Here is a 26330-nt window from a genome sequence, read left to right as displayed (position 1 = left end):
ATTCAAGAAACTGATGGATTCTTGACACTTAAATGATCTAAGCTGCAAAGTGATTTAAATTGTCGCATTGCACTTGGAACCTTTTCTCCCTCCTTCAGAAAGAAGCTGGTGGGACAAATTTTCTCAAAAGGAAAACTTCCGCCATTCAACTTCAACTCACATCAAAGAATAAAAATAGTCACTTTGTTGGGGGAAGCACTTATCAGTCCTACCAAGAGATCCTTCCTAGAAATGAAAGAATTTCTTTGATTGGCAAGGAGGAAGCGGTGGTGCGAAGCTGGAAAAGTTGGGTCTTGACCTAGCCAAAGTTAAACACTCTTAAGCACCATTTATTTTTGTAAAAGCATCTGCTTAATTGTTCCCCCAAGAGACACTGACTTTCCCCAAGGCAAAATTTACCCTGTAGCACATGTTATGAATAGCATCCTTATTGCTTGGGGGCATTTTCACAAGACCATTGCACTGCACAAGAATAAAAGAGAGAGAGAGGGAGGGGGGAGTCTTTTCTAGATCAAAACTTATGATGTCCTTCAGTTTTTACTTACATGAAGCAAATATAAATATGCCAGAATATGAAAGTCTGTGACAGGACATGAAACACTTAAGTAAATCAACAAATAAATATTCTAGGAACAGCAAAAATAGCCAAGACAAAGATAAGGATATCTGTTTTCCAGTGTTGTCAGATGGTATTCTATGAGATCTTTAATTAAGATGTGAACAACATTTTATTCCTATGCACATAATGGGTGTTCACACATCACATTCAGTGAGTATAATCTGTGCACCTGTGAACACAATAACTGAACTTTATTCACATGTAACAGTGTATGAGGGTATATTTAGTGGACATGATAGTTGAGTTAGAAGGCGGGGAAGTTACAGTACACAGCAAAAATTTGAAAAAGAAAAAGAAAGGGGGGAGAGTTGTGCTAGTGGAACTATTTTGTTGGATGCCACCATCTCACTTTCCTTGTGTTGAGTCTAGGACCCTAACTGCACTGTGCTTTTAAAACAGTATTATGTCACTTTAAAAAATCATGGCTTCCCCCAAAGAATCCTGGGAACTGTAGTTTGTTATGGGTGCTGGAGTTCCAGGATTCCTTTGGGGATTGAATGACTGTTCAGAGTGGTATGATACCACTATAAATGTGTAGTGCAGTTGGGGCCTAGGTCTCACATTCCAGTTTTGTCATATGAATCAGCCCTTTGACTAGGTAGTGTTTGGTTGGTACGATGGGGCCACCAAGTATATCACACCTATAGTCAAGAAAATTCATTGTCTTCCACTATGTTTCTGGACGCAATGCTGGTTCTAACCATTGCAGTCCTAAATCATCTAAAGCCAGAAAAACCCAAAGACTGAATGATTCTGTATGAACCTGCATAGCAGATGTCATCATCGCCAGCAAAGTCTCATGCAGGGATTACGATGCTGGCTATCAGAGAGACAGCTTTTTCTAAAGCTGAGCCCCAACTGTGGAAAATTACCACAAAGCAGGTTTACCTGATGTCTTTGTCTCCATCCTTTAGGCAACTGGATCCACTGATGTTACTAGAGACTCAGAGAGTCTTAGTGGTTAGAAGCCCCTCTTGAACAGGAATGACTTGGCCACTGTCCTCCATGCTCTGGCAAACCCCCACAAGAGCCAACTCCTGGGGCTGAGGTCACCCCCCCAATAAAATATTTGAGCCCCCCACCAAGTTGATGGCCATTGCCATTCAAATGGTGGGGGTCACATCATGTGGGCAAGGCTAACCTGCCCCTTCCCAATATTTTATTCAAGTTAGTACCCCTGTAATCTCCAGATTGGATTACTTCAATACACTCTACATGAGGTATGAAGATGATTTGGAAACTTCAATAGTTCCAAAATGTAGCAGCCAATTTACTGGCTGGGGTTCCATGTAGCACTCAGGTAACCACTGGTTGCTAGTTTGTTTCCAGGCCCAAATCAAGGGGCTCACATTAGTGCTTAAAACCCTAAAAGATTTAGGCCCCATATATCTGAAAGGATGTCTCCATCCTTACCAAACTTCTTAGGTGTTAAGATCAGCAGTGGGAACTTCTTGGTAGTTCCTCCACCCTTCAGAAGTGCAAGGAATGGTGGCCTGGGAGAGGGCTTTCTCTGTGACAGCCCCTGAATTGTAGAATATCCAACAGAGGTGCATCTAGGATATTTGATGCATAGCTTTTGTAGTATGCTAAAGTTGTACCTCTTTGCCCAAGCTTCCCACCCCATCCACAGCTGAGATATTCTGTTCTGTTGTGACTGGACTGGTTTTACTTTTATGATTGCAAGTGTTTGAACTGGTTCTTTTTAAAAATAATAATAATTGTATATTATATTATTGTAACCTGCCCTGGGAAATTAGGGCAAAAAGTAGGCAAGACATCAAATGAAATTAGTCAGTCAGTCAATAAAATCAGGGTTTATTTATTTTTTAAAAAAAGGTTTTGATAGGATTAGGACCAGGAATGATGGGAGTTGTAGTCCGAAAACATCTGGAGGGCTGAGTTTGCCTATGCCTGTTTTAATCTGAAAGTCAAGCTGCTTCAATGATCCAAGCTTTTCAATGATTGGAGTTCTCCTCTGCTTCCAGCTGCCTTAAGTCCATCGGTCTTTCTTAGGAGGAAATGCAGCAGAAAGAGAACAATGCTGTCAGGGGCTCAGGAGCAGAGGGACAGGAAAGGGAGGAATTAGAGACCGAGGGGGAGGAATCCGAGGGAGAAGTTAGCGATGATAGCTGCCCGAGGTCTCTAAGTCTCTCCAGCGAATCGGAGGATTCACAGAAAGGGGCTCCCGTGGTCAGAGCTAGGGGGTTGCCAGAGGGAACACCCCAGGAAGGAGGGGCCAGAGGGGACTCAGAGAGCAGCAGTTGGAAATCGGGACCAGCTTCCCCACCGGAGAGCAGTAGGGGGGAGGAGTCCCAGGCATCGGCATCAGGCAGCTTTCCGTCAGCGGAAGGACATGAGTCAGGGTTAGCCACGCCTGCATCTGAGAGCGAGGAAACGGTCAAAAGGAAGGTCGGAGGCAGCGCGCGCGCGCCAAGTTCCAATGTACAAGAGGGTGGCGCAATGAGCAGCCCGGAAAGGGAGCCAGGTCCCAAAGCCCGCCGAAGGGAGGGGGAAGAGTCCGAGGGGTCCGCCTCCGAAGCGTCCAGGAAGGAAGGGACCCCGGGGGGGTGGTAGGACCCAGAGGCGGAAGGAGAGACGGAAGAGGTGGAGTAAAGCTAGAGTCTTAAGCTGGTGCACAGGGGGCGGAGACTCAGACGGAGCTTCGCCGGTCTAGTGTCTAGACGTAGAGACGCACGCTAGGGTTTGAAAATGGATAATGTACTTTAATAAAGACTTTTGTATATTACCGCTGGCTAGCGTTGGTCCTCTGTGAGCTGGGACCTGGAGGCAGTCTCTGACAAATGCAAAGCCTTTTTCTTGGTACTTTGGGCAAAGGGGAGCTGTCAGCTCAATGCAACTGCCCACTTCCTGAGCCAATATTTAGAATATTGTTGTTGAAATGAAGCTGTCCTGGCACTTTCCTATTGGTTTTCAACTTTTATTCTTTTTAATCCTTATTTATTCTAATGAATTGGAAAGATTTTACCAGGCTCTTAAAAAAGAAAAGAAAAAAGGAGTAGAGCCAGCTAAGGGAAGCTTTAACAAGTATGGTAAAATTTCTAAAGAAGCAGAGCAGGATTTTCAAGCATTGCTAGGTTGCTCTTGAATTCCACCCAAAGCAAAATGCAATTCAAGTTTGGAGGTTCTTAAACAAAGTACAGGAGGAATTTCATGGGGAACTAAAGGATTGGATAATACTTTTAATACTTATAAAAGCACAGTGGAGTACCACATCTTGTGTTTCATAAGGATTTGCAAATGTGTCAGTTTCAGTTTCTCATTTTTCCAATCTAAAATTTCACCCCCCCTCCCAGTTTTCTGCATTCTCTGCATTTCCACATCTTTTTTAAAAAATAAAATAAAATAAAAATCCATCATGAAAATTCATCAGTGTTTTAGTGCAAATTTATCCTAATGTACTATGCACATTTTTATATGCTATTTTGCCTAATAAACATATTTTTCTGCACAGCAAATTTATCATACAAGGCATTTTTGTATGCTATTTTCACAGATTGTCATTGACACTTAATCCCAGTGTATGGATTTTTGTATACATTACCATCCATTACAAATTTTGGAGAATTTTGGAGAAGTGCAGATTTCAAAAGATGGTTGTGTTTCACTTTACACATTGTTCCAGAAAGTGCAGATTACAGAAGTTCACCTTTAAATGCAAACAAATTCAAATTTCCTTCCCATCCCTAGTACTCCATAGATCAGATTTGTAAGTTGTTCTGTGAGTTTCCTTGTAAACCTATTTCCAAAATATTCAATATTTTTTACTGCACCTCTAAAACAACATTGCTACCTTATTTCCAGAGAGAATCGTATGTCCCTCATTGTCGCATGGAAGACAAAAAATTTCCCCACTGATCACTACATCTCCATCACAGAAAAATGGAACATTAAAAAAAAATAATGCCTTCCATCCAATTATGAAATATATGGAACCTCAGCCAGAAAAAGGACATGTCTATTTTTGACTTATTTTATATTAGATTGCTGCATCCTGTTTACTTGTGCCTCTAGCTTTGAAACACCCCAGTGATTTAAATTAGGATAATAAACCTTGTGAACTGTGAGAGCATTTGGAAAAATAAATAAATAAGCATCTACTGCTGGTGAAATGGACAGATACATAAATCTCGATGGTAGGGCTGCCTTATGTCTGGATTTTCCCAGACATTACCAGGATTTCAAAGGTGGAATGGAGGCCGGAGGGAATTTCTGAAAGTCGGCGCTTATAAAAATGGCACAATTTGAGTTTTCCTTTAAAATGCTCAACCATTTTCAGGGTGTCCTGGTTTTTAGTTTTTGAGATTTCCTATCTTTGGGAAATTAAAAAAAGAAAAGAAAAGCAGCCACAATTACTCCTTAAAAATGTATCTTCTGGGAGTCCTAATACCATAAGGTTTGGTGAAAAATAACATTTCTCATACTCATAAGCTGGGCCTCAGTGGTGGCAGCCTTTTCTCCTCCTTGCCCACTCTCTGGCAGCTGCTACAAGCTACCCAAGGGAGGAGGCTGGCAGTGGCAGCCATGAAGAGGCCATAGAGGCAGGGGTGGTCCACCCCAGGTGTCACAACTGAGGGGGGTGACAGAATGCCCCACAATGATGCCCCACTGATGCCCCAGAAATTCAAGCAAGACAAAAGACAGCATTTCTTTTCCACACTGTATAATCTAATTATGAATGTCCACATTGCTCCAAAATCACTTGAAGCCTCTTGCCCACAGCTATGCACTCATCGTGGGGCCTGTAGCACGCCCGAGCCACACGTCTTTCCTGGGAGTGACACTGTGGCTTGGGTGCCCGCAGGCTACGCCCTGCCCCAAACGGTCCGCCTGCTGCCTCCCCCTCAGCTGTAGGGCGGCTGAGTGGGAGGAGGCAGGCAGACTCCTTGGAGGCCCCACGGAGCGGCCCTGGCACACACACCATCCCAGGTTCCCAAGCGGCTTGCTCCGCCGCTGCATAGAGAGGCATCAGGATACTTCCTCACAGCATCAGCTACTGCTACTTGGGACAGCCCATCCTCCTCCCTGAGCTCGGTGGGAACAGTAGTAGCAGAGGAAATGAGGGCGTTCCTGGATCAAATCAGAAGTGGGGTGGCTTTTGTCATTCTGGGACTGTCCCTGGAAAATCAGGACACTTGGAGGGTATGATAGCATTGCAAAAGGACAGAAAAGATAAACCCAGATGTTCACTGTTAGATGAGCTTCTCTAAGAGAAGCCTTAAGTTCTGTTTAGGATGGAAAATGACCAAGGAGAACTTAAAATTATAAATGGTACAATGAGAAAATTGTCTCCCTCTCAGAAGATAACATCACAGGATCACCCGATGGTTAACAATAAATTCAAGCAAGACAAAAGACAGCATGTCTTTTTCACACTGTATAATCTAATTGTGAATGTCCACATTGCTCCTAAATGTCTTGAAGCCTCTTGCCCGCAGCTATGCATGAGCTAGGCTGACACTAGTACATTCATTAATGTGGATGATTTTACAGCATCTGAACTAGGCCTTCAAAATAGACTGCCCCACTTCCTGCCCCACTTCCCTGTCTCACCCATTCCTCTGCCTCCCTTCAACCAAGCTCATTGTGAACATTTAAATAAGGAAGGCTTACAATGCAATCCTAGGAATGTCTACCCAGAAGTATGTTCTGTTGATGAGACTTACTTCCAGGTCTGGGTAGTGCACAGAATTTCAGCTTTAGAGGTTTTTCATAACTGTCACCAGGCCCTTTAAAAAGGTAAATTATTTTTTTCTGAACTTTTCTGAGAATCCGTCAGAAAGCTTCATCTGTAGCAGCTAAAAAACTCCAACTGATCACAGAAAATGCATCTGAAGAGTAGCTCTTGTTTACATTCATTTTGTTTAGCAAAACCTTGTTCAACAGAGAGCTATAAATAATTCCAGACACTTGCAATTAGTGTTTGTTTCAGTGCCTGCACCTATGAAATTGCAATATTCATCACAAGGATGTACAAAGCCGTCCCTTGTTTTAGTACAAGGGACCATAAACTTTACAAAGCGGCGCTCTTTTCATGTAGCTTAATGTAACGCTTTTCAGACTGGTGAACACCGTATTTTACAATGCATTTTCATGAATCATTGCCCCAGGTCTTACCAATTCCTGCGGGGTGGGGGGAGTGATTCCATTGGTTATCTAACTATTGCATTCCATGAAAATATCTTCTTTTGCAGAATACAGTTTGTTATATACATATCATAGGCGTCTAATTGTTTTTAAAGCCATGCTTGCTCAAAAAGTTTTGTCAGGGTTGGGCGCAAACTTAAGGCTCATAGAATATGCTTTGTTTTTCACTGGAGATCCAAGATCTAAGAAACACAGCCAATGCAAAAGGCATATCATTGAAATGAAAGAACTTGATGCTATGGAACATATTCCAACTATAGGAGTTTTTTCCCCAGAAACAAAACTGTTCTGAACTCCAGGACTGGCCCAAGACACTTTGGCACCTGAGCAAACCACAAAATGACACATCTTCACACCAAGGAAGACAAGGTGGGTGTGTTAAGTATAATTGTTTAATTGCACACTGAAATGGAGCGTGACTGTATGTATATTGCTGAAGGGTTTAACGCTGGAAAATTCCATCAGAGTTTTCCTGAATATCAGCCTAGGGTAAAGGTAAAGGGGACCCCTGACCATTAGGTCCAGTTGTGACCAACTATGGGGTTGCAGCGCTCATCTCGCTTTATTGGCTGAGGGAGCTTCCGGGTCATGTGGCCAGCATGATTAAGCCGCTTCTGGCGAACCAGAGCAGCACACGCAAACACCGTTTACCTTCCCGCCGGAGTGGTACGTATTTATCTACTTGCACTTTGACATGCTTTCGAACTGCTAGGTTGGCAGGAGCAGGGACCGAGCAACGGGAGCTCACCCCATCACAGGGATTTGAACCGTGACCTTCTGATCAGCAAGTCCTAGGCTCTGTGGTTTAACCCATAGCACCACCCTAGGGTGTTGCCTAGGGTGCTGCTGGTTTATTCTGAGAAGTTTATTAAGGGAAGTAGGCCCACCATGTTTCTGAAGCCAACAATATTCTGCTGGTCTTGCATCAGGGCTTTGGGGAGGGAGCTGGGAACATAGGAATCTGTCTTGTGATGAGTCAGACCCATGGTCTATCTAGCTTGGTACTGTCCACATTAAGTGGCAGCAGCTCTCCAGGGTTTTGACCAAGTAGGCATTCCCAGCCCTACATAGAGATGTCAGGGATTAAACCTGCAACCTTCGACATGCAAAACAAATGTTCTACTGCTGATCCAAGGGGAGAGAAGAGAGAAGGGAAACTCACTAGGAAAGAGGGGCCGTTCTTATTATGTGCACCTTTTGGAAGTCAAAATCTAATACAGCTGCTTTTGAATTTTCCTGCTAGCCAATATTTACTGCATGTGTTTCCAGATCCACTATCCTTCTACCTGCTTTCAAACTCACTTTTTTTTTTTTTTTTTTTTTTGGCATGCTTTCATTAACATTCCTCATTGTCTCTTTACTGGCATTAACATTTAAACAAGAAGTGGGACTTTTCTGCCTTCATTTCCAGAGAATAATGCTCAGAAGGCTATTTTCATATTTCTTTACAATTAAAAAGAAAATCGTGTCTGCTCAAATACAGTGATCTTTCCATACAAAATTGGCTGCTTGGCTTTCCTGAAAGTTGTTTGTATAGCCCCTTTTAATTTAAGCATTTGAGATGGAAATCAGTGGAAAACAAAAACCCAGATGCAACACTTTTCTTTTCTACAATGAGCACTGATCGGAGCCAGCCTGCGCTTGAAAAGTGTGTGGATGTGTATAATTATTATGCCAACCAAAGAGAAAAATAATAATCGTAAGATGTTAAAATACAAAATTACCCCAGATGCCCTTGTCTCTCTCTTTTTCATCAGTTATTCAGGCTGAACAAGAAAATATGTACTCTTTATTTTAGGCTGAAAATACACTTTTAAAGAGTTGTCACTTGGAGTTAACCATGTTGCAGAAGCAGCAACAGCTTCTGAAGTAGTTTGCTGGAAGTATAACAAAGTATAATAAAGTGTTGCTGATCAGTGACTGGGGGCAGGGGATCTAGTGCCATTATCAGAGACCAATGCTTTTTTCTGGGGTTTCGCAGGAGTACGCATACCCCTAAACATTTTGTGAATCTTTGTACTTTTGTCCATTTACTGTATTTATTTTTCCTGATTTGAATTATAAAATGGTGATTTATTTTTTGAGTCAAAATGAGAGTACCCCTAAACATTTTTAAAAGGAAAAAAGCACTGCTGGAGACCATCATGAAATAGCACCGTAACTACTGACACAAGGAGATCTAAAGCTGCTGAACTGCTCACAGAGCCAAGTGCCTCTTCCAAACACCCCAACAATTTCTCAAAAGATTTCTTCCCCTGCAAAGCAGGCTTCCATTTCCCTGCCCAATTCTTCGGGCCCTTAAGGTTTCCCTTAGGAAATCTGCAGATGCAGAGTTCTGAGCTTAGCATAGCATTGTGAGACGGCTAAAAGTAGTGTGTGGTTTCTAGCCCATCAACTCAGCAAACTTCCTGGCTGCCGATGCTTCTCAATATGAAGAAGCCCCATAAGAGAAGCTGCTATATCTTTCCCGAGCTTTAACTTAAGGGTGGGGGGGGGCTCTGGGCATGTCACTGGTGAGCTTGGTTTGATTTCTCAGGAAAGAAAAGGGGTGGGAGATCATGTTTTAACTTTCTGGAGAAACCAAGCTACTCAAAAGATTGGGAGCCTTCCACATCTCCCTCAGCGTGCATTGGTAATGGCACAGCCTGGCTCAGGAGCATGGAAGTCTGACCCGAATCTCCCTGGTTTGCCTTGTTATTCAGGGTACCCATAGAGGGGCTGCATACCCTTACTAGATATCCTGCTTCCCTTAAGCTCCCTTACAATATATAGTCCACTGATAAAAAGCCATACTCTCCACCACCCTTTCCCCCCATTCCTAAAATCTGTCTGGTGGCAGCGGCAACAAGAGGCTAATGGCAGGGCCATGTTGGGCAAGCGTTTCCAATGGCAACATTGGATGAGCTGGTTGGCTCACCTTAGAGGGCCACAGTCAAATAAATAAATACCAATTCCCACAGGAGGTATGTTTTTTTTTTAACAAGGGCAGTAGCAATGTAGGATTCACAAGCTGCATTTGGAATAACTAAATTATATTTACCTCATGAGTCCATGAGAAGTTTGACACATTCCCCAAGAGGATGGGTGTGAATTACCCTGGTGGGTGAAACTGAAAGATGGGCTTGCCCTTTCTCCAAGTTTCAAGGCTTCAGCCACAACCATTGAAAAGGCACAGTTGCCTCTCTTTTATCAGGGTTTCAGTTCTTTGGCTCAAGGAGCCCCCTCAGCAGATTTTAGTTGTCTGTACAATATGTGTAACTTACCTGCGGCTTTCATGTGATGGTAGCTCCTCCGATGGGCTTTCTGCCCCTCTCCCCATCTGCATCTTGGCATTTCAAGATTAAATGAAGCACATACTTTAAACATGAATTTTCTCCTCCTGCTCCTGCTGCCAAACCGCCTACGGTGCTTTCCCCACAAGCCTTCAGTAATATTCCTTTATTCCTCTCTTTGACAGATAATCCCTTTGGAAAGTTTTGAAGATGTTGTTAATAGACTCAAGGACAATAAATGCTTCTTTCTACATTGCCTGATTAAGAGGATAAGAAGCCCCCAAACCTTTAAGTAGTCCATTATATCCTTTGAACAGTAGTTTAAGTGTAGGGATGATTGTGCAGGTTCTCATGGGATGGCAAGACAGAGGAATGTCCTCCAGCATCATTTGGCAAATTAGCATCTCAGGGATAAGACTCAGCTAGAGTATTCCCCTTCAATACAATTCTTATAGTAGTCTACACAGCCCTGAATAACAAGCCCAGGATACTTTAAGGACCACCTTATCCTGTTCACTCCGTGTCGATCACTGAGACCATCAGGAGGAGCAGTTAGTCGTTCCCTATGGACCCAAAGCAGCAAGGAGTCACGGCTTCAGTGTGGTTTTCCCAACTCTAGGGAACTTTCTCCCTCAAGAAGTTAGACAAGCACCATCCCTACTGAGTTTCAGGCACCTTGCCAAATCCGTCTTATCAGATTGAATGTGTGGATGTGTGTGCAAAGTTACTTGTCGACCTCGATATGCAATAATGATACTTATGAAACAGGATTGGTTAATAAAATAAAAATTCTTAATAGCATTTCTTTACAAAACAGAGTGATTTATAATAAGCAAGTTACAGATCAGGGCAGAATAATATTTCAAAAAACTGGACTGTATTACAAAGCATTTTTTTTTCCAAACATCCATTTCTCTTGGATTATTGCTGAAAGATACTAATCAATCTATTTCAGAAATCTCTAGACTAATTTACAAACATCCATAAAATAGTGAAAAAATTGCATGCTTTAGAAACCTGGTACATTTTCATGCCTCTGGACTAAAAAGATGAAGACGATAGCAAATGAAGAACGTTTTAAAGAGAGCTGGGTGATGTTTACAGAGTCTTTCCCTTGATTTTAGCCAATGCTTCAGGGTTGTTTTCTTTTCTCTCTGTTGATTTTTTAATTTCTGGTTTCATCCATGGAGGACTGTGTGACTTCTGTTAACAGATGGAGAGAAACGCAATCAGTGTTAAAATATTACAAGTGGGACTTGCAGCACAATGTTGGAAGGAATTTCCAACCTTCAGTACCTTCTTTTAAACACCTGCTGAAAACTTTCCTATTCTGTCAGCCCTGTGTGGGCAATTAAGAGTACATCCCCCACAACGGTCTATTGTTTTTATTTTATCTTATTGCTTTCAACATGTGTTTTTAACTTTTTAGGATGTTATTGCTTGGTTTTATGTTTTTATATCGCTGTAAACCATGGTATATATTTATGATACAGCAGTATATAAATATTTCTTTTTATAAATAAATGCAATAAAATAAATGAGTGATATTTCCCTACCCTATCTGAAGGAGCGTCTCCACCCCCATCGTTCTACCCAGACACTGAGGTCCAGCTCTGAGGGCCTTCTGGCGGTTCCCTCACTGCGAGAAGCCAAGTTACAGGGAACCAGGCAGAGGGCCTTCTCGGTAGTGGCGCCTTCCCTGTGGAACACCCTCCCACCAGATGTCAAAGAGAACAACAACTACCAGGCTTTTAGAAGACATCTGAAGGCAGCCCTGTCTCGGGAAGCTTTTAATGTTTGATGTATTATAGTATTTTAATATTCTTTTGGAAGCCGCCCAGAGTGGCTGGGGAAGCCCAGCCAGATGGGTGGGGTATAAATAATAAATTATTATTATTATTATTATTATTATTATTATTATTATTATTACCCCAGAGGTAAAATTTCCTTTGGTAAAACCCAGGCTCCTTTGAAAGGCAGGTAGCAAATCACTTTCCTTGCAAGGCTTTCAGAGCCTCAGCACCAGCAAGGGGGATTTTTCTGTTTCACTCCAAACCAGGAGAAGAGGAGAGAAATCTTGCTCACTGGCATTTCCTCCCCATTTCATCCACAAGGCTATTTTCAGGAACCCATGTACACCTGCCATACATGATGTCAGATGCAGGACAGGTCTGCTCCCTTTCCCCGGGGGGCAGTATTATGGGACGGGATCTGGGGCCTCCCAGTGTCCTGGCTGTGGGCGGAGGGATACCACCCGTGTCATAGGGACTACTGGCCGTGTCACACACACCGGCTGACCAATCAGAATGGCTAGGGGGCGTGGCTGCTTGCTGTTTAAATGGTGGCATGGCCAGAGGGTGAATTCCTTTTACCTCCCATTAACCTAAATATTTGTGTCCGTGTGTTTATTATCTAAGGGAACTGTGGGGCCCAGGGCCTTGCCATGCAAGTAAGGGGTGGGAGAGATGAAGGGGGAAGGAAAAACAAGCACCAGAGTGAGGAAAGGGTGTTTAGGAAGACTTCAGCCTGTAACTTTAGGTGTAACTTCAGCCTGCAAAAAGCATTTTTGTTTAGGTAAGCTTATCCAGAAATGTAGAATGGTGACATGCTTTAATTTGGTTTTAGCTTATCATTGATTTTAATTATTTTTGAATGTTGATATACTGCAGCTGTTTTTAACTTCTTTTTTTACTGATAATTCTATTATTTAATCCTTGATGCAAACAGCTTTGAGGTTTCATTACAGTCAAGTAGTATGTAAATCTTGTGGAATAAATAGCTTGTAAACAGAAGGAGTAATTCTCAATATCAGTGCTCACTGGAAGGGAACAGCTTTGCTACAGCAAATCTTATGCTTTCTAAGAAAATACATCCATCCTCTTATTTTTTTACATCAGCAAGGTCAGAAGGCATTGGTAAAAAAAGAAGAAGAAGAAATCCATATAGCCTGTATTGATAGAACCAAGGTGTCCTGATGGGTAGTTGAAGTTGAGGGAAATATAAAATATTTCCAAGATACAAAACATATAAATGTTCTGGATCTTCCAAAGTATTGGAGATCTTTAGATTATGTCCTATCTTTTCCAGGACCCATGCATTTTTATACCACATAATATCTGCCCTGTAAAGTCTCCCACGTTTGTGCTATAGATATTCTGACTCCTGCCAACAGCTTTGTTTTAAGTTCCTTAGAACATAATAATTTATTATGACCTGCCTGTATATTTAACAATGAAAGCAGTGAGGCCATTTGTATAGTAATCTCTATGCTATTCAAAACCTCCTGATATACATTAGACCAGAAATCCTTTGCAAGTGGGCACTCTCACCACAGATGGAAGCATGTTCCTTATGCACCACATCCACACCAACACACTAATGCCAGTCTTGGGGTCATAAGGACATCTGTTTTGGAGTGTGGTGCCGTCTATGAGAACTGTCAAATGATCGTCCCTGGGTGTCATTTTTTGGAATGCTTTCATTAATTACTGCCCTAAGACATCTCTCGGAATGCAGATGTTTCAGAAATGAAAACAACTGAAGAAAACAAATCTTCACATTTTATAATTTGCTCAGTATTTATAGAGACAACAAGATTAGCACCTGCATATCTGGGTCTGTTTCTGCCACCTTTAGCTGAAGAGAGGTTGAATTGTTCTGATTTCCTAAGCAAGTCTTGCCAACCTGAAAAGGGAAACCATGGCATCGTGATTCAACCAGTCAATCATAATTTGTATCTCAGTCCAGTAGTATACAACTGCAAATAATGGTCCAAGAGTTTCTGAGCACATCAACCCCATATCTTTTGTAACATTTGAAGATTTGAATGCAAAGAGTTAGAAATGTATCTTGGAAAGGTAAAAAGTGCAGCTGGGTGGTGCTCTGGAGCACATTTTCAACAAGTATGCAAATAAGAATTTCCCCTTCAAATATTACAGAACAGATATGAAAACATGCAGACCCATTATTTCCTGCAAAGGAGTCCTAATTCATAGCATTATCATTATGTCATAATTAAAATAATGGAAATTATCTGTGGCAAATAAACAGGAAAACTCTCAGAGAGGAACAGAGTATTTAATTATTTTCTTTGCAAAAAAAATATATTATCCACACACATTTATTCGTGTTATTTAATAAAAGTACATTCTTGTTTCTCTTGCTGAGATAAAGAGTGTTAATTGGCAATTAACCACAGTGTGGAACTTCAACCGTATTAGAGATGCAGGGTGGCTGACTATTTCACATGTACAGTTTCATGTTCTATCTTTCTATGGGAAATCATCTGAATCTGAACCACACTTCCCCAAGATATTTAGATGTGTTCCTGGGGTGTATCAAAATATCAAGAAGTTGTCATAAATAAGCAGTGACTTCCAAGACACCTAGTATCATCCATTTTTGTGATATTTTCAAACATATGTAACATTTCATGCAACAGGACAATTTTATGCTAAAAATACTTCCTGCATTCTTAATATAAATGTTCTAAATACTCCCCACTTAGGTCAAAACTACATTAGTGGCAATAGTGGGAGAGAGGGGAGTTTGGAGGAGGAACAGGAAATAAGAAAGGAGAGGGAAATGGTGATTGTGAGAGCAGGCCCTGAAATAGCGCTGTTTATAATATTACACTGTTTATAATAAGTTGGGAATTGCTCATTGAGTTGCAAAATCAGTGTCACATGAAACAATGGCCATTAACTTTGATGGCATTTAGAGAAAATCATGGAGGATCAGTTAAAACAGTGTTGGCATCTGACTGTCTTGGGAGACAATGGAAGAGTGTGCCTTCAGGGTTAAAGTCAAACCACTGGATATTTATAGTACCTGCTGTGTCTGTAGGGACAGATAAAGGAGAGACATGTTTTATTGCAGCTGGGGCAGAGGAAGGCATCCAGTTTTGCTGCTACAGGTGTGCCATGGCATTTCTTTTTCCTGCAGTCCTCCCAGCAGTCATTCCTCCTCTGGTCACTGCTGTGGATACATGACCTGACACTCTGTTGCCAGGCACTGTGATTGTTAATGAGTTAATGGCTAATAGTAATAGTGACTTTACAGAGACTCTTAAGTCTGGAGTTCAAGAATTAGTTGTTGGTAGCAACAACAGGAGAGAGCTCTTGTCTTTATGTTGGCCACTGTGAGAAACAGAATGCTGAACCAGCTGAACTACTGCTTTGACCCTCTAAGATTTGGCAGCATGTGATCCATAGATGAAATCCAACTGTCTGCCATCCAGTTAGATTGCTGTTGGCCACCACACAAGCAAAAGAACAAGGAAACTGCAGTCTTGCCTCCCATACTATTTTTATTTTTTTGTAACTGTAGGATCAACTTAGCTTGAGTAATCTGCACAGACTTCCAACTGTTCACATGGGGTGTTCAAGAGAAAACAAAGTTTCAGTTTTCCAAAGTTCCTTGTTGTGAACTTCAACAGCCCATCTTCTTACAGAAGACAGCATTCAAGACTGGACCACCAAGCAGCCATCGGTCTATTTGCAGCAGAATCCTATGTGTGTGTACTCAGAAGTTGAGTCACAATGTGTACAGAAGCAAACAACCCAAATTACACATCTGCATTTCTTGCATGCAAGTGCTCCACTCCTTTTGATAGCATTCTTTTTGTCTTACACTGATAGATCAGGGATCTTTCATAGGGATTATAGTTCATGTGTTTTACAAAATATGGAACAATTAAGTAAATACCGAAACATGTTACAATGTAGGAAACAGATTTTTGTGTGTGGATGTAATATAAAAAACAACAACCAACCATATAGTTTTTACATAAAATGTTAGAAGCGAAGAACAGGATCCCTCCCACTCTCAGCATGATTTCTCATCTTGGCCCCTTTGAAGCTAGTTACTGTGGAGACAGGATACTATGCTGAACATACCACAATTCTCAAACCACCATGTCTTCCTCCTCCTCTCTCTTGCTATGAGTGCCTGGAGTATTGACAACCTGTCAGACACACCAGCTGCTTTTACTTATGAACAATAACAATAACCCCATCAGTGTCAATTGGCAGAGACAAAACCAAAATATAATGCCAACCCAGAGTTGCATGGTTTGTGAAGGAGTGATAGTTCCATCCAAAGTGGAGTGACTAACAGCCTTGTGTGCAATCGACTGTGCCATGAGCAATGTATCCTTTCACATATGGATAAGCATTTTTCTTCTTAGATGAGATATAAGGTTTATGAAGCAGGTCTTGATCTCATCCAAGTTAGGCTGCCACAGCCACTACTGCTGAAGCTGCACATATATAATAATTCTTGTTGTTGTTGGCTCATCCTTCCATTCTCAGACATCCTTCTGGCTCTCATCCATTGACAAGATCTATCCATCTTAGAGAACATCTGGTCTGATACTTCATGGATATAAGTTTCAAAACCCTTGAAATCAAATGATAAGAGTGGACAAGATATTCAACCAGGGCAGCTGGGTGGACCAAAATGCCTTTCTTCATTCCATTTCAGGGAAAGATAGTTAAAATAGGGTTAAAAGGGATTAAAAATTTGCTGACACAGTTTACCATTGATGTTCAAGGCAGCGGTACTCCTCCTAGTGGCCAAAAGCCACCAATTTTGTACTCCAGCATGTCCCTGGGAGCTGGAAGTTCAGGACACAGAATTGTGCACAAAGGCTACAAAAATACGATAAGCTTCTTCTTCTTTGGCGATCACTCATAGCCGAGTAAGATTATCTTCCATAAACATGGTTTTAACAATGAATCCATAAGTGACTATGGAGGCCAATTCTGGATCCACACATCCTTCCACAGTGGGGACATTGGTTTCCGAGTGGGAGTTGATCACGGTGTGCATTTGCCAAGTGTGCCTTCCTCTTAGCACGTTTCTCCCTTGCGTCCTGAGTTCGAGTGTCTTCAAAGCCCATGACACCTTTGGTAAAGGCTGTTCTCCAACTGGAGTGCTTGCAGGCCAGTGTTTCCCTGTTGTCAGTGTTTATACTAATTTTTTTTAGATTTGCCTTGAGACAGTCTTTAAACCTCTTTTGTTGACCATCAGCATTACGCTTTCCATTTTTAAGTTCGGAATAGAGTAGTTGCTTTGGAAGATTATCATCAGGCATCTACACAACATGACTAGTCCAACAAAGTTGATGTTGAAGAATCATTGCTTCAACACTGGTGATCTTTGCTTCTTCCAGTACACTGATAATAGTTTGCCTGTCTTCCCAAGTGATGTGTAAATTTTTCCGGAGACACCGTTGATGGAATCTTTCAAGGTGCTGGAGATGGCATTTATAAGTGGTCCATGTTTCGCAAGCATATAGTAAGGTTGGTAGTACAATAGCTTTGTAAACAAGCATGTTGGTTTCCCTGCAAATGTCCCAGTCCTCAAACACTCTGCACTTCAATCGGGAGAAAGCCGCACTCGCAGAGCTCAGGTGATGCTGGATTTCGGCACAGACCTCCGGAACGAATTAAGTACTTAACCCAAGGTACCACTGTATGTGTTTGATGTTATAAAGAAAAGAAAAAAAGGAGTAACAGCATTAGCTCTGTGTCTCTTATAAGATAACCCTTTGTGAAAGTAATGATCCTCCATCAGGCTTCATCTCTTTCATAAGGGCATCCAGGCTTGAAGAAAATATAGCTGCAAAAGTTCGTTTAAACTCTTCTTGCCTATGTGCACTCTTTGGGATTTATAGGGTGAGTTTGCGCTTTGTCTGTCACAGAATTTCAATGTGGGCTTTCAATCTCTATAGCATGGTATGAAATGAAATTCCATAACACTGCTTGGAAGATTAAGGCCATGATCTCTGGATAATCATCTTGCTTCTCTTACTTAATATCTACCTGCAAGTCCAAGTTGCTCAACAAATGTTTCAGAGTCAATGTTGAAAATGGAGCGATATATTTTCATGTGGCTGTTCTTATTAGCTCTACATGGAGTGACAGACAAATAAAGTATGTGGGAGTTAGGGCAGAGAGGATAGCAAAGATGGATGAGTCTGTATACCCGAGAGGCCATTGTATTAAGCAAGGAGGATACAATTCAGTGGAGATGCAATGGCTGACATGAAATTATCTTTGGAATGGCTGCTCTTGAGAAGGGAGGAATTATGTTATTTTAAGAACCAAGGTACTGAGCTATATTGCACAGTAGGGAGAAGCAACAACACTCCATTATATGCAACATTAAGGCATTTAACTAGGATAATTTAAAACAAAAAAAAATGAAGTAATCTGAAAACAAGTCATTGCGTGGCAAGTCCCCTCCCCCCATGGGAAATGAAGACACCGGACACATTATTTAAGGTTAATGGGCATAAAAAGGCCACAACTTTATTGATTACAGGAATTGAAGGGTATTGGCCTTAGGCATTGGCTCCTATCGACTACCCGGCACGGAGACTGGGAAGGGTTATCCACAAGCCGTGGGAGTCCTGTTGAAGTATGCCAACTAGGATCCCACGGGTGTCACCGCTCGGGGGCGTGCCGGGGGCCCTCACCTCCCTATGTTTCGGACAGGGCAACGCCCCCCGAAGTCCTCTACCGGACTACCCTTTTCATTGGGGGAAGGCGATGGCGCTTCCTTCCCCCTTCATTTGCATAACAATTCCCCCTGCCAATGCCTAACCGCCAATACCGAGGAAGTTGTGACGTTTGCTACGAGGTAGGCGAAAAAACCAAAAGGCTGGAAGTGCGCCAAGTTGGAAAAATTCCTACCAGGCCCCTTGCGGTGACCAACCGGAGTCCATAGCAAGGCCATAGCTAGCTAAGCCTAAATGGTGGGTGGGATGGGAAAACCGGTCAGCTGGACAGGGCAAAGAGGGCGGTCCCCGGGCGCGCCTGGCCTTAAATGGGCTAGGCCATGCCTCCCCAGCTCGCCGATTAGCGGGTAGGGTCACAGGCACACCCGGGGATTCCCTCATTCTCGCAGGGGCAAAAGGCCAGCCCACGCGTGTGTGGGAGGGGGTGGCCCGCAACCCCCTCTCCTCTCCAGTTCGGAAATGGCTTTCCTTCCCTCAAGAGTTAAAAAAGAAGTTACCGGTACATATCTGAGATAGATTAGTGACAGCACAAATGAATTAAATATTACCAAGGCCACAGCCCTTTACTTTTTCATCGAGGCAGTAATTTTGTTTTTCCTAAAGTTCACCTTAAGGGGGGAAAAGTGGCTGCTTATGCTATCAGAGGCCACATTCTCCTGTATAATGAAATTATTCTCCTCCCCTGAGAGAAACATGAGAATTTAAAATGCATATTTTATGGCAAAACATTTCCAAACATTCTTTGTCATATTGTGCCATAATAGTTGCATGTCTATAGATTGAATATACTCCCTTTGTATTTTTATTGCCCGCAAAATGTCCATTTATAGCCTAATTAGAAAGTGGAGTTCATCATTTTTAGATTCATCTTCATTTTGTTTTACGCTGGTTTTAAGATATATGCTTGTTTTTTGGTGTAAGTCCTATGAATTACTTTTGTAAAGGAAAAGGAAAAGTGATAAATAAATAAATAATTCTGTCCCAATCATGTTGAAAAGACTTTCTGTATACTTATGCAAATTAGGGTGGAATCGACACACATATAAAAATCGTTCTGAAAATGCTTTTTGAAAAAGCATTTTTTTAAATACATTGAATTTTCCATAAGGCTTGCCATTGCCATCTAGTGTCACATTGTATATTGCATTTAAAACTCACTTAAAATGTCTTATTTGCAGCTGTATAGCTGAATCCTAAGTTAGGATGAGCAGACTTTGTTCAGGAGCAGTCCCATTTTCCCCCTCTCTCTGTTTTCCTCTCTCTGTTTTCTTCCTCTCTTTTATGGCTTGATTAAAGTCCCTGGTTGAAATGAAGAACCAGCTAATCTACTCCTTTGTATACTATGAATTTTTAAAAACTATCCATCCATCTATCCCTCCATCCCCATATAAAACACCAAAACATGCAATTAAGGTAGCATTCATCAGAGTTCTAAATTACAGAGGACCAGCAGCAGATCAAATATCAAAATCCTTTTTCTCTGTACTCTCAGCAATACTGGTTTTCAAAAGGCTAGTTCTGGCAATGAAGTAATAGGAAGCTTATACCCTGCATGTATGTTTCACTTATGGAAGAAATATGACCAGAACTAAATAATTGGACCTCAAATTAACAAATTCATATTATCAAACTGGCCATTTTACAGATAGCTAACTTTCCCCAAACTCAGATTTTAATTAATCAAGTTTTAAAATATCTGTAATATGGAGCTTTGCAAGGCCAAGGGCAGCCTGAGCAGGCAAGATTACAGACGCTTGATAAATGGAGCTAATTGGTGTTGCATCTTTATAATGTCATGATCCTTTAAGTCATTTCTGTGTAGACTCTGCACTGTAAAGCTCTCTTTTGTATCTATGAAATACAACATAATAATTAGAATTTATCCTTGTGGGGGAAGGGGCTGGGGTGGAGAAATGATCTATTTCATTAAATGTATCTCTGCTTACTGCTTCCCCTTTGTAACATCTGCTTCTCCCTGAACCCTGTTAGTAAATGCCATGGATTGTGGGCAGGCAAGGAAAAGTTCTATCAGCCATGCTTTATTGAAATGTCACATTGGTCCTTACTTGCATTTTTTATATGGGGGAACAACACTGTCTTGACTAATGCTTACATTTTGTTGTTGTTTACTGAATCAAATGTCAGTAAAAGGAAAGGTTTGGATGGGCAAAAGCAATGATGTTGACAGTTTATGACTACTGTCAGGGAACTGCCATCGGAGCCAGGAGTGGAGGCAAGGCTCCCAAGCGATGCCGGAGAGGGGCCCAGGAGGGAGAGGGGGGACTCATCGGCCGGGGAAGGAAATCAGCATGACACCAGGGAGAAAGGGGGGCAGAGGAGGGCTTCGGAGAGAGGGCTCCTGGACTCTTTGTCAGAGACCAGCGGGGAGAGCATGGGTCCTCCGCTGCCCACACCCACCCTGCGCAGAAGACTTCCGTGCAGGGAGGCTAGGCGGAGACTTGGTGTCAAAGAACTTTTATGCTGGAAGAAGTTCAGGAAACGCCCACTGACGGATTCTGCCAGTGACTGAGACAGCCGCGGAGTCAGGGCTGTCCAGCCTGGGAAAGGTTTAACCAGGCAACCTTGCCAAGAGTGGCGGCAACTTACGCACGAGCAACCCCAATTTCCATTACAACTACCAAGTGACTGTTAAGGAAAAAGTAAGTTTATTTATTTCTGCGTTTCCAAATGAAATATGTATGCTTATGATGCAATGATCATCCTCTTTATGCAGCCACTAGAAAGAGAAAGAAGTGAGGAAATTGTGAAGTGAGATATTAAACTACCTAGGACAATCAGAGGCATGGCTCCTGCCTTAACACATTACTCCTTCTTGATCAGTTTAGCATGCTGTTTGATCAGAAAAAGTACCTGGTTGCGGAAACTCAAGTGATGAAATATGCAGCTTGATCAGTAAAGTATGCAGAAATTCAGCAAGTTCCAGTAGGTAGCTCAGCCAGTGAATTATACAGCAAAGCTAGGGAAGTACCCAGCTGGGAGCATAAATTATGAAAGTGGCTCAGTCAAGTATGCATCTTCATTAAAAGAATTTGGGAGGAAAAAATAAAATAGTAAAATTCAGCAGGTCTCTTGGCTATTAAGTTATGCAAGTGGATATGCAAACGGCAACAATGGGACTACAAAGGTATTCAGCTAAATCAATGAAGCAAGACTCTGCTTAAGAAAACGGCACACTGCAGACCTGCCTGGTCTCATGCAACTTGTTTATTATGGTCGATGAAAATGGAGCAGGTCTAAATTATAAGGATTCCATAGGCTCATTAGAAGCTGGGAATGTATTTTTTCCAACTTGAAAGAAAAATGAAAAACCAGAATAGGGCTTATTTACAATCTTCTCATGCCACCTAGAAGTTACTCATACGTGTGCTTACTCCTATGGAAGATGTGCAACAACAAAAATTGCTCATTGACCAGTCTATGTGAAAAAGAAACACCAGCCAGACCATCAATTCTCATTCATTTTCAAATGTAACCATGTCTTCACCCTGCACAAAGTGCTAAAGGATTGTTCAGTGGTGTATGTTGTGACTGGGGGGTGAAAGTGATGTAAGGAGGACCATTTTAAAAGCAAGGAACACTCTGGTGTGCTCCAATAAGGTTCATGTTGATATGGTTTGATTCCCCCCCCCCCCGCACCAACTCATACCAAGTAACAGATTAACCCCAATATTTTAAGATTTGTAAAGTTCTTGAATGGAATTGGCATGGGCCTGAAAGTCTTTGCTGTATTACATCTGAGATGGATGTTGATTCAGCAAGCTTAGAAGTTAGAACCACTAAACCACCTACTTTGTGAACGCACTCCTGCACCTTCATTAGTCATATTGCTAACTCTCTTGGGATGAAGTAGTGCGTCCCTGTGTTTTAACCCTTATTGACCCTTTAAGGGAAACAGGGAACAACTGAAGTTTAGGCCAAAAAGTTGGTCAATCTCAAATAAGATTTTGTCAACATCCAATTTTCTCCTCTCAATAAACTGTACTGAGCCAAATAGCCAAAGGTGAGTGATCAAATTATGAAGCTTAAATGCCATGGTTGCTGAGAAATATGTACATGATATGGTCCATTGCTCAGCGTCCTCTGCCACCAAATGATTAATGATTTTTAAAAGGATTTGTTTAGTGCAGAAGTATGGTGGAAATAAATAAAACTGTTATCACTTTTTTTTTCTTTTAAGAAAAGATGACCAAGGGCAAAGAGCTGGAAATCTGACATAGGATGATGAATGTAAACAATTGAAAACAAAGCAAATTGTTTTATAAAATGCTCAATTCTGATTCTTGGTGGTACTAACAATGATTAAAGTTATGCATCACATTCCTGTGCATATATTGCATCAGCAAATTTATTTATGCTAGACTGTGATTGCTTTAATTTATTTTCCATGAATGGTGTTATCATTTAATGAATTGAATTCATAATAACAGCATGTTTGTCTGGTTACCTGGGGTTAGTAAGGGCCTATATTCAGGTATTGTCTTTTTTCCTCCCCCCACCCCCTTGAATTTTACAGGTGTAGCTTATATTTGGGTGTGACTTATTGGGCACAGTCCTTCAATGGCTGCGCTCGTTTCTCTCTGGTCGGGGACAGAGGGTGGCGCTTGGGGGGGAATTGTCATCGCGCCACTCCTTGGTGTGTGGAGTACCTCAGGGTGCGATACTCTCCCCGATGCTTTTCAACATCTTTATGCGCCCCCTCGCCCAGCTTGTTCGGAGTTTTGGGCTGGGTTGTCATCAGTATGCCGATGACACCCAACTCTATCTGTTGATGGATGGCCATCCTGACTCGGCCCCAGACACACTGACCAGATGTTTGGAAGCTGTGGCTGGAGCCCGTTGAAGCTAAATCCTTCGAAGACAGAGGTCCTGTGGCTGGGACGGGGCGATATGGGATTGGGGGGGCAACTCCCATCTCTTGTGGGGGCGCAATTAGTGCCAGCACCGTCCGTTAAGAGTTTGGGTGTAATCTTCGACACCACCCTTTCCATGGAGGCGCAGATTGCAGCTATAACAAAGGCGGCATTTTTCCATCTCCGCCAAGCTAAGCAGTTGGCTCCTTACCTCTCTCGCCCTGACCTAGCCACTGTGATCCACGCGACGGTCACCTCCAGACTGGATTATTGTAACTCGCTCTACGTGGGGCTGCCCTTGAGACTGACCCAGAAACTCCAGCGGGTGCAGAATGCTGCAGCGAGACTCCTTACGAGGTCTTCGCTGCGAGATCACATTCACCCGGTGCTATACCAGCTGCACTGGCTCCCGGTGGAGTACAGGATCAGGTTTAAGGTGCTGGTTTTAACCTTTAAAGCCCTATATGGCCTAGGACCCTCGTACCTACGGGACCGCCTCTCCTGGTATGCCCCACAGAGAAACTTACGGTCTTCAAATAAAAACATCTTGAAGGTCCCAGGCCACAGAGAAGTTAGGCTGGCCTCAACTAGAGCCAGGGCTTTTTCGGCTGTGGCTCCGATCTGGTGGAACACTCTGTCACAAGAGACCAGGGCCCTGCGGGACTTGACATCTTTCCGCAGGGCCTGCAAGACAGAGCTGTTCCACCAGGCCTTTGGCCAGGGCACAGCCTGACTCCCTCCCTCGGCAATCTTCGCGGAGCTCTGGCCCAATGGTTGCTAGTGCCTTGAATTAATTAATTTTTATAATGAATGATTTTAGAATGTTGTTTATGTTGTACTTTTGTACTGTTTTATTATTGTTAGCCGCCCTGAGCCCGGCTTCGGCTGGGGAGGGCGGGATATAAATAAAATTTATTATTATTATTATTTGGGCCAATACAATAGGTTGTGTTTTTTTAAAAAAACAACAACACTTTACTGTCACTTGTACAACTTGTATACAGTGAGATTACACGAGCATCCCCCACTCAGCTCTCTTGGTCTTAATTCCCCTTGTTTACTGATGCACACCCACCAAACCCGAAAGTCAGTTGCCCTGTAGTTATATTTTCATTCAGTTGATGTTGTAGTGGAGGGGATTTTAATCAAGCTTGGATTGCATGGGAGAAGGTTTTTCCTCCCTTGATAGAGTTGCAATGAAAAGTGTTCTCCATGGTGTCTAGTAACCCTGGAAGACAAGGTTCCAGAGGTATCTATCAGAATATGCCTCCTAGGGATGTGAGCTGGCTTTTTCATTGGAACTGTGCACATACTACAGTCCCAATGATAATCTCCACCAATATTTATTAAAAACGGGGTGGGTGGAGACCAACCAGGGCATTTCAAGTCATAAGAGCATTTCAAGTCATCTCTCATAAGTTGTATGTCCATTACAACCATCATTGCCTTCCTCATGTTAAGAAAATAAACTTCTGCAGTGAGGAGTATTCAATACTGATGGATAACTTTGGAGGATGAAGGTCCAAATCACATCAGGAGGCTCCATCAGTAGAGAAGGTTGCCTTTCCAGCAAATGGAAGCTGATGAAACTGGCAATGGCAAGATAACGGAGGTAGGTATTTAGAAATACACTTTAAAATTTGCTGACATCGACAAAATCAGATGCTCAACTTTCAGATTTTGCATGAATTCAACAGAGGAAGAAAATACACTGGTGCAAAACTATTTTTCTGTTTGGCAACTAGTGTAATCAGACAAAGAATCATACGTTTTCAACAGAGTACCAGCATTTAATATGGTTTGGGCTCATTAATTACATATGGCTTCTTTCACCTCTTTTGTACAGTTTCTTATGGATCATTATTGGAAGCAGAAGCTTAATGAGAAATGCTAGCCCTGAGAAATTCACACTTGCTCCTACCGAGTGGTAATTTATCTTCAGATCTAACTACTCAGAACCTAATCCTATTATTCAGTCTTGAATGTGTTACTGAATTCCCGTTACTTTATTTATAATGAGACGAGAATAGCAGAGGATTAAAGAACAGGAGGAGAACAGTTAAGGTTTTGATTGCGTTCAAGTCAGGAAACGCAGCCCAGCTTATCAAAGTAATGAAGTTCCCTGCCTTCACCCAACGCATCACCTGCTTAGTGATGCACAATTTTATTCTTCCACCACTTCAGAATTGTTTTGCTGATTAAATAGGCAACTCAGAGGTACCGTTCATATGATTCTATAGCACTAATTGCTGAATAGTTAACAAGTGCTTCTCTGAATTTCTAACTATTCTGTGTTTCCAGTGCTTTTCAGACAATCTAACAGATAGTCAAAAGGAAGCACAGCCCACCCAATGTCAAGGTAGTACAAATATTCCAGATTTCAAATTGTGAACATTCCAGAGGAACGGATGCTGCAGCATGCTTTTTAGGTCATTTTATTTTATTTTTCTTAACAAAAAAAAGTATCTCTGACAGGCTTCCTTTCTAATATATATAATTATATAATTACTTATCTACCAGCAGCACATTATCGTTAACCACATCTCCATGTGAGGGCAGAATTCAGCTGCTTACTTCATACAACAAATTCCCTATTTTCACAAAGCATACCAACCCATTCTATGTGACACACATCCAAACACGCCCTTGCAATATTTATTTATGACACTGATACCCCTTCTTTCTTCCAAGCAGCTCAAGGCAGTGTATCTAGTTCTCTCTCCCTCTGCCATTTCCACACAACAACCCTGTAAGGAATGCTGGTTGAAAGATAGTGAATGGTGCACGGTAACCCAATGAGCTTCATGGCTGTGTGGGGATTTGAACCTGTGGCTCTCTCCCACTTCCACCCTCTAGTCTGACACACGAACCGCTTCTCC

At 42.1% G+C, this 26330-nt stretch overlaps 1 protein-coding gene across 3 annotated transcripts in view; it reads right to left on the bottom strand.

Annotated features, from left to right (window-relative positions):
* Positions 1–10826: 10826 nt before the first annotated feature.
* LUZP2 (leucine zipper protein 2) overlaps positions 10827–26330 on the bottom strand; it is a 320774-nt gene continuing 305270 nt past the window's right edge. For all 3 annotated transcript variants that reach the window (XM_077929673.1, XM_028729249.2, XM_077929685.1), the window contains 2 exons: positions 13660–13740; positions 10827–11259 (listed from right to left, as the gene is read on the bottom strand). In XM_077929673.1, coding sequence (XP_077785799.1) covers positions 11155–11259; positions 13660–13740 — 186 coding nt within the window. In that variant the 3' untranslated portion in view covers positions 10827–11154. The remainder of the gene's footprint in view (positions 11260–13659; positions 13741–26330) is intronic.

This window comes from Podarcis muralis, chromosome 1 (assembly GCF_964188315.1).
Source record: "Podarcis muralis chromosome 1, rPodMur119.hap1.1, whole genome shotgun sequence".
In the NCBI taxonomy this organism is placed as follows: domain Eukaryota; kingdom Metazoa; phylum Chordata; class Lepidosauria; order Squamata; family Lacertidae; genus Podarcis; species Podarcis muralis.
Note: the sequence above shows the minus strand (reverse complement) of the source record. Positions and strands in the feature narration are given on the sequence as shown.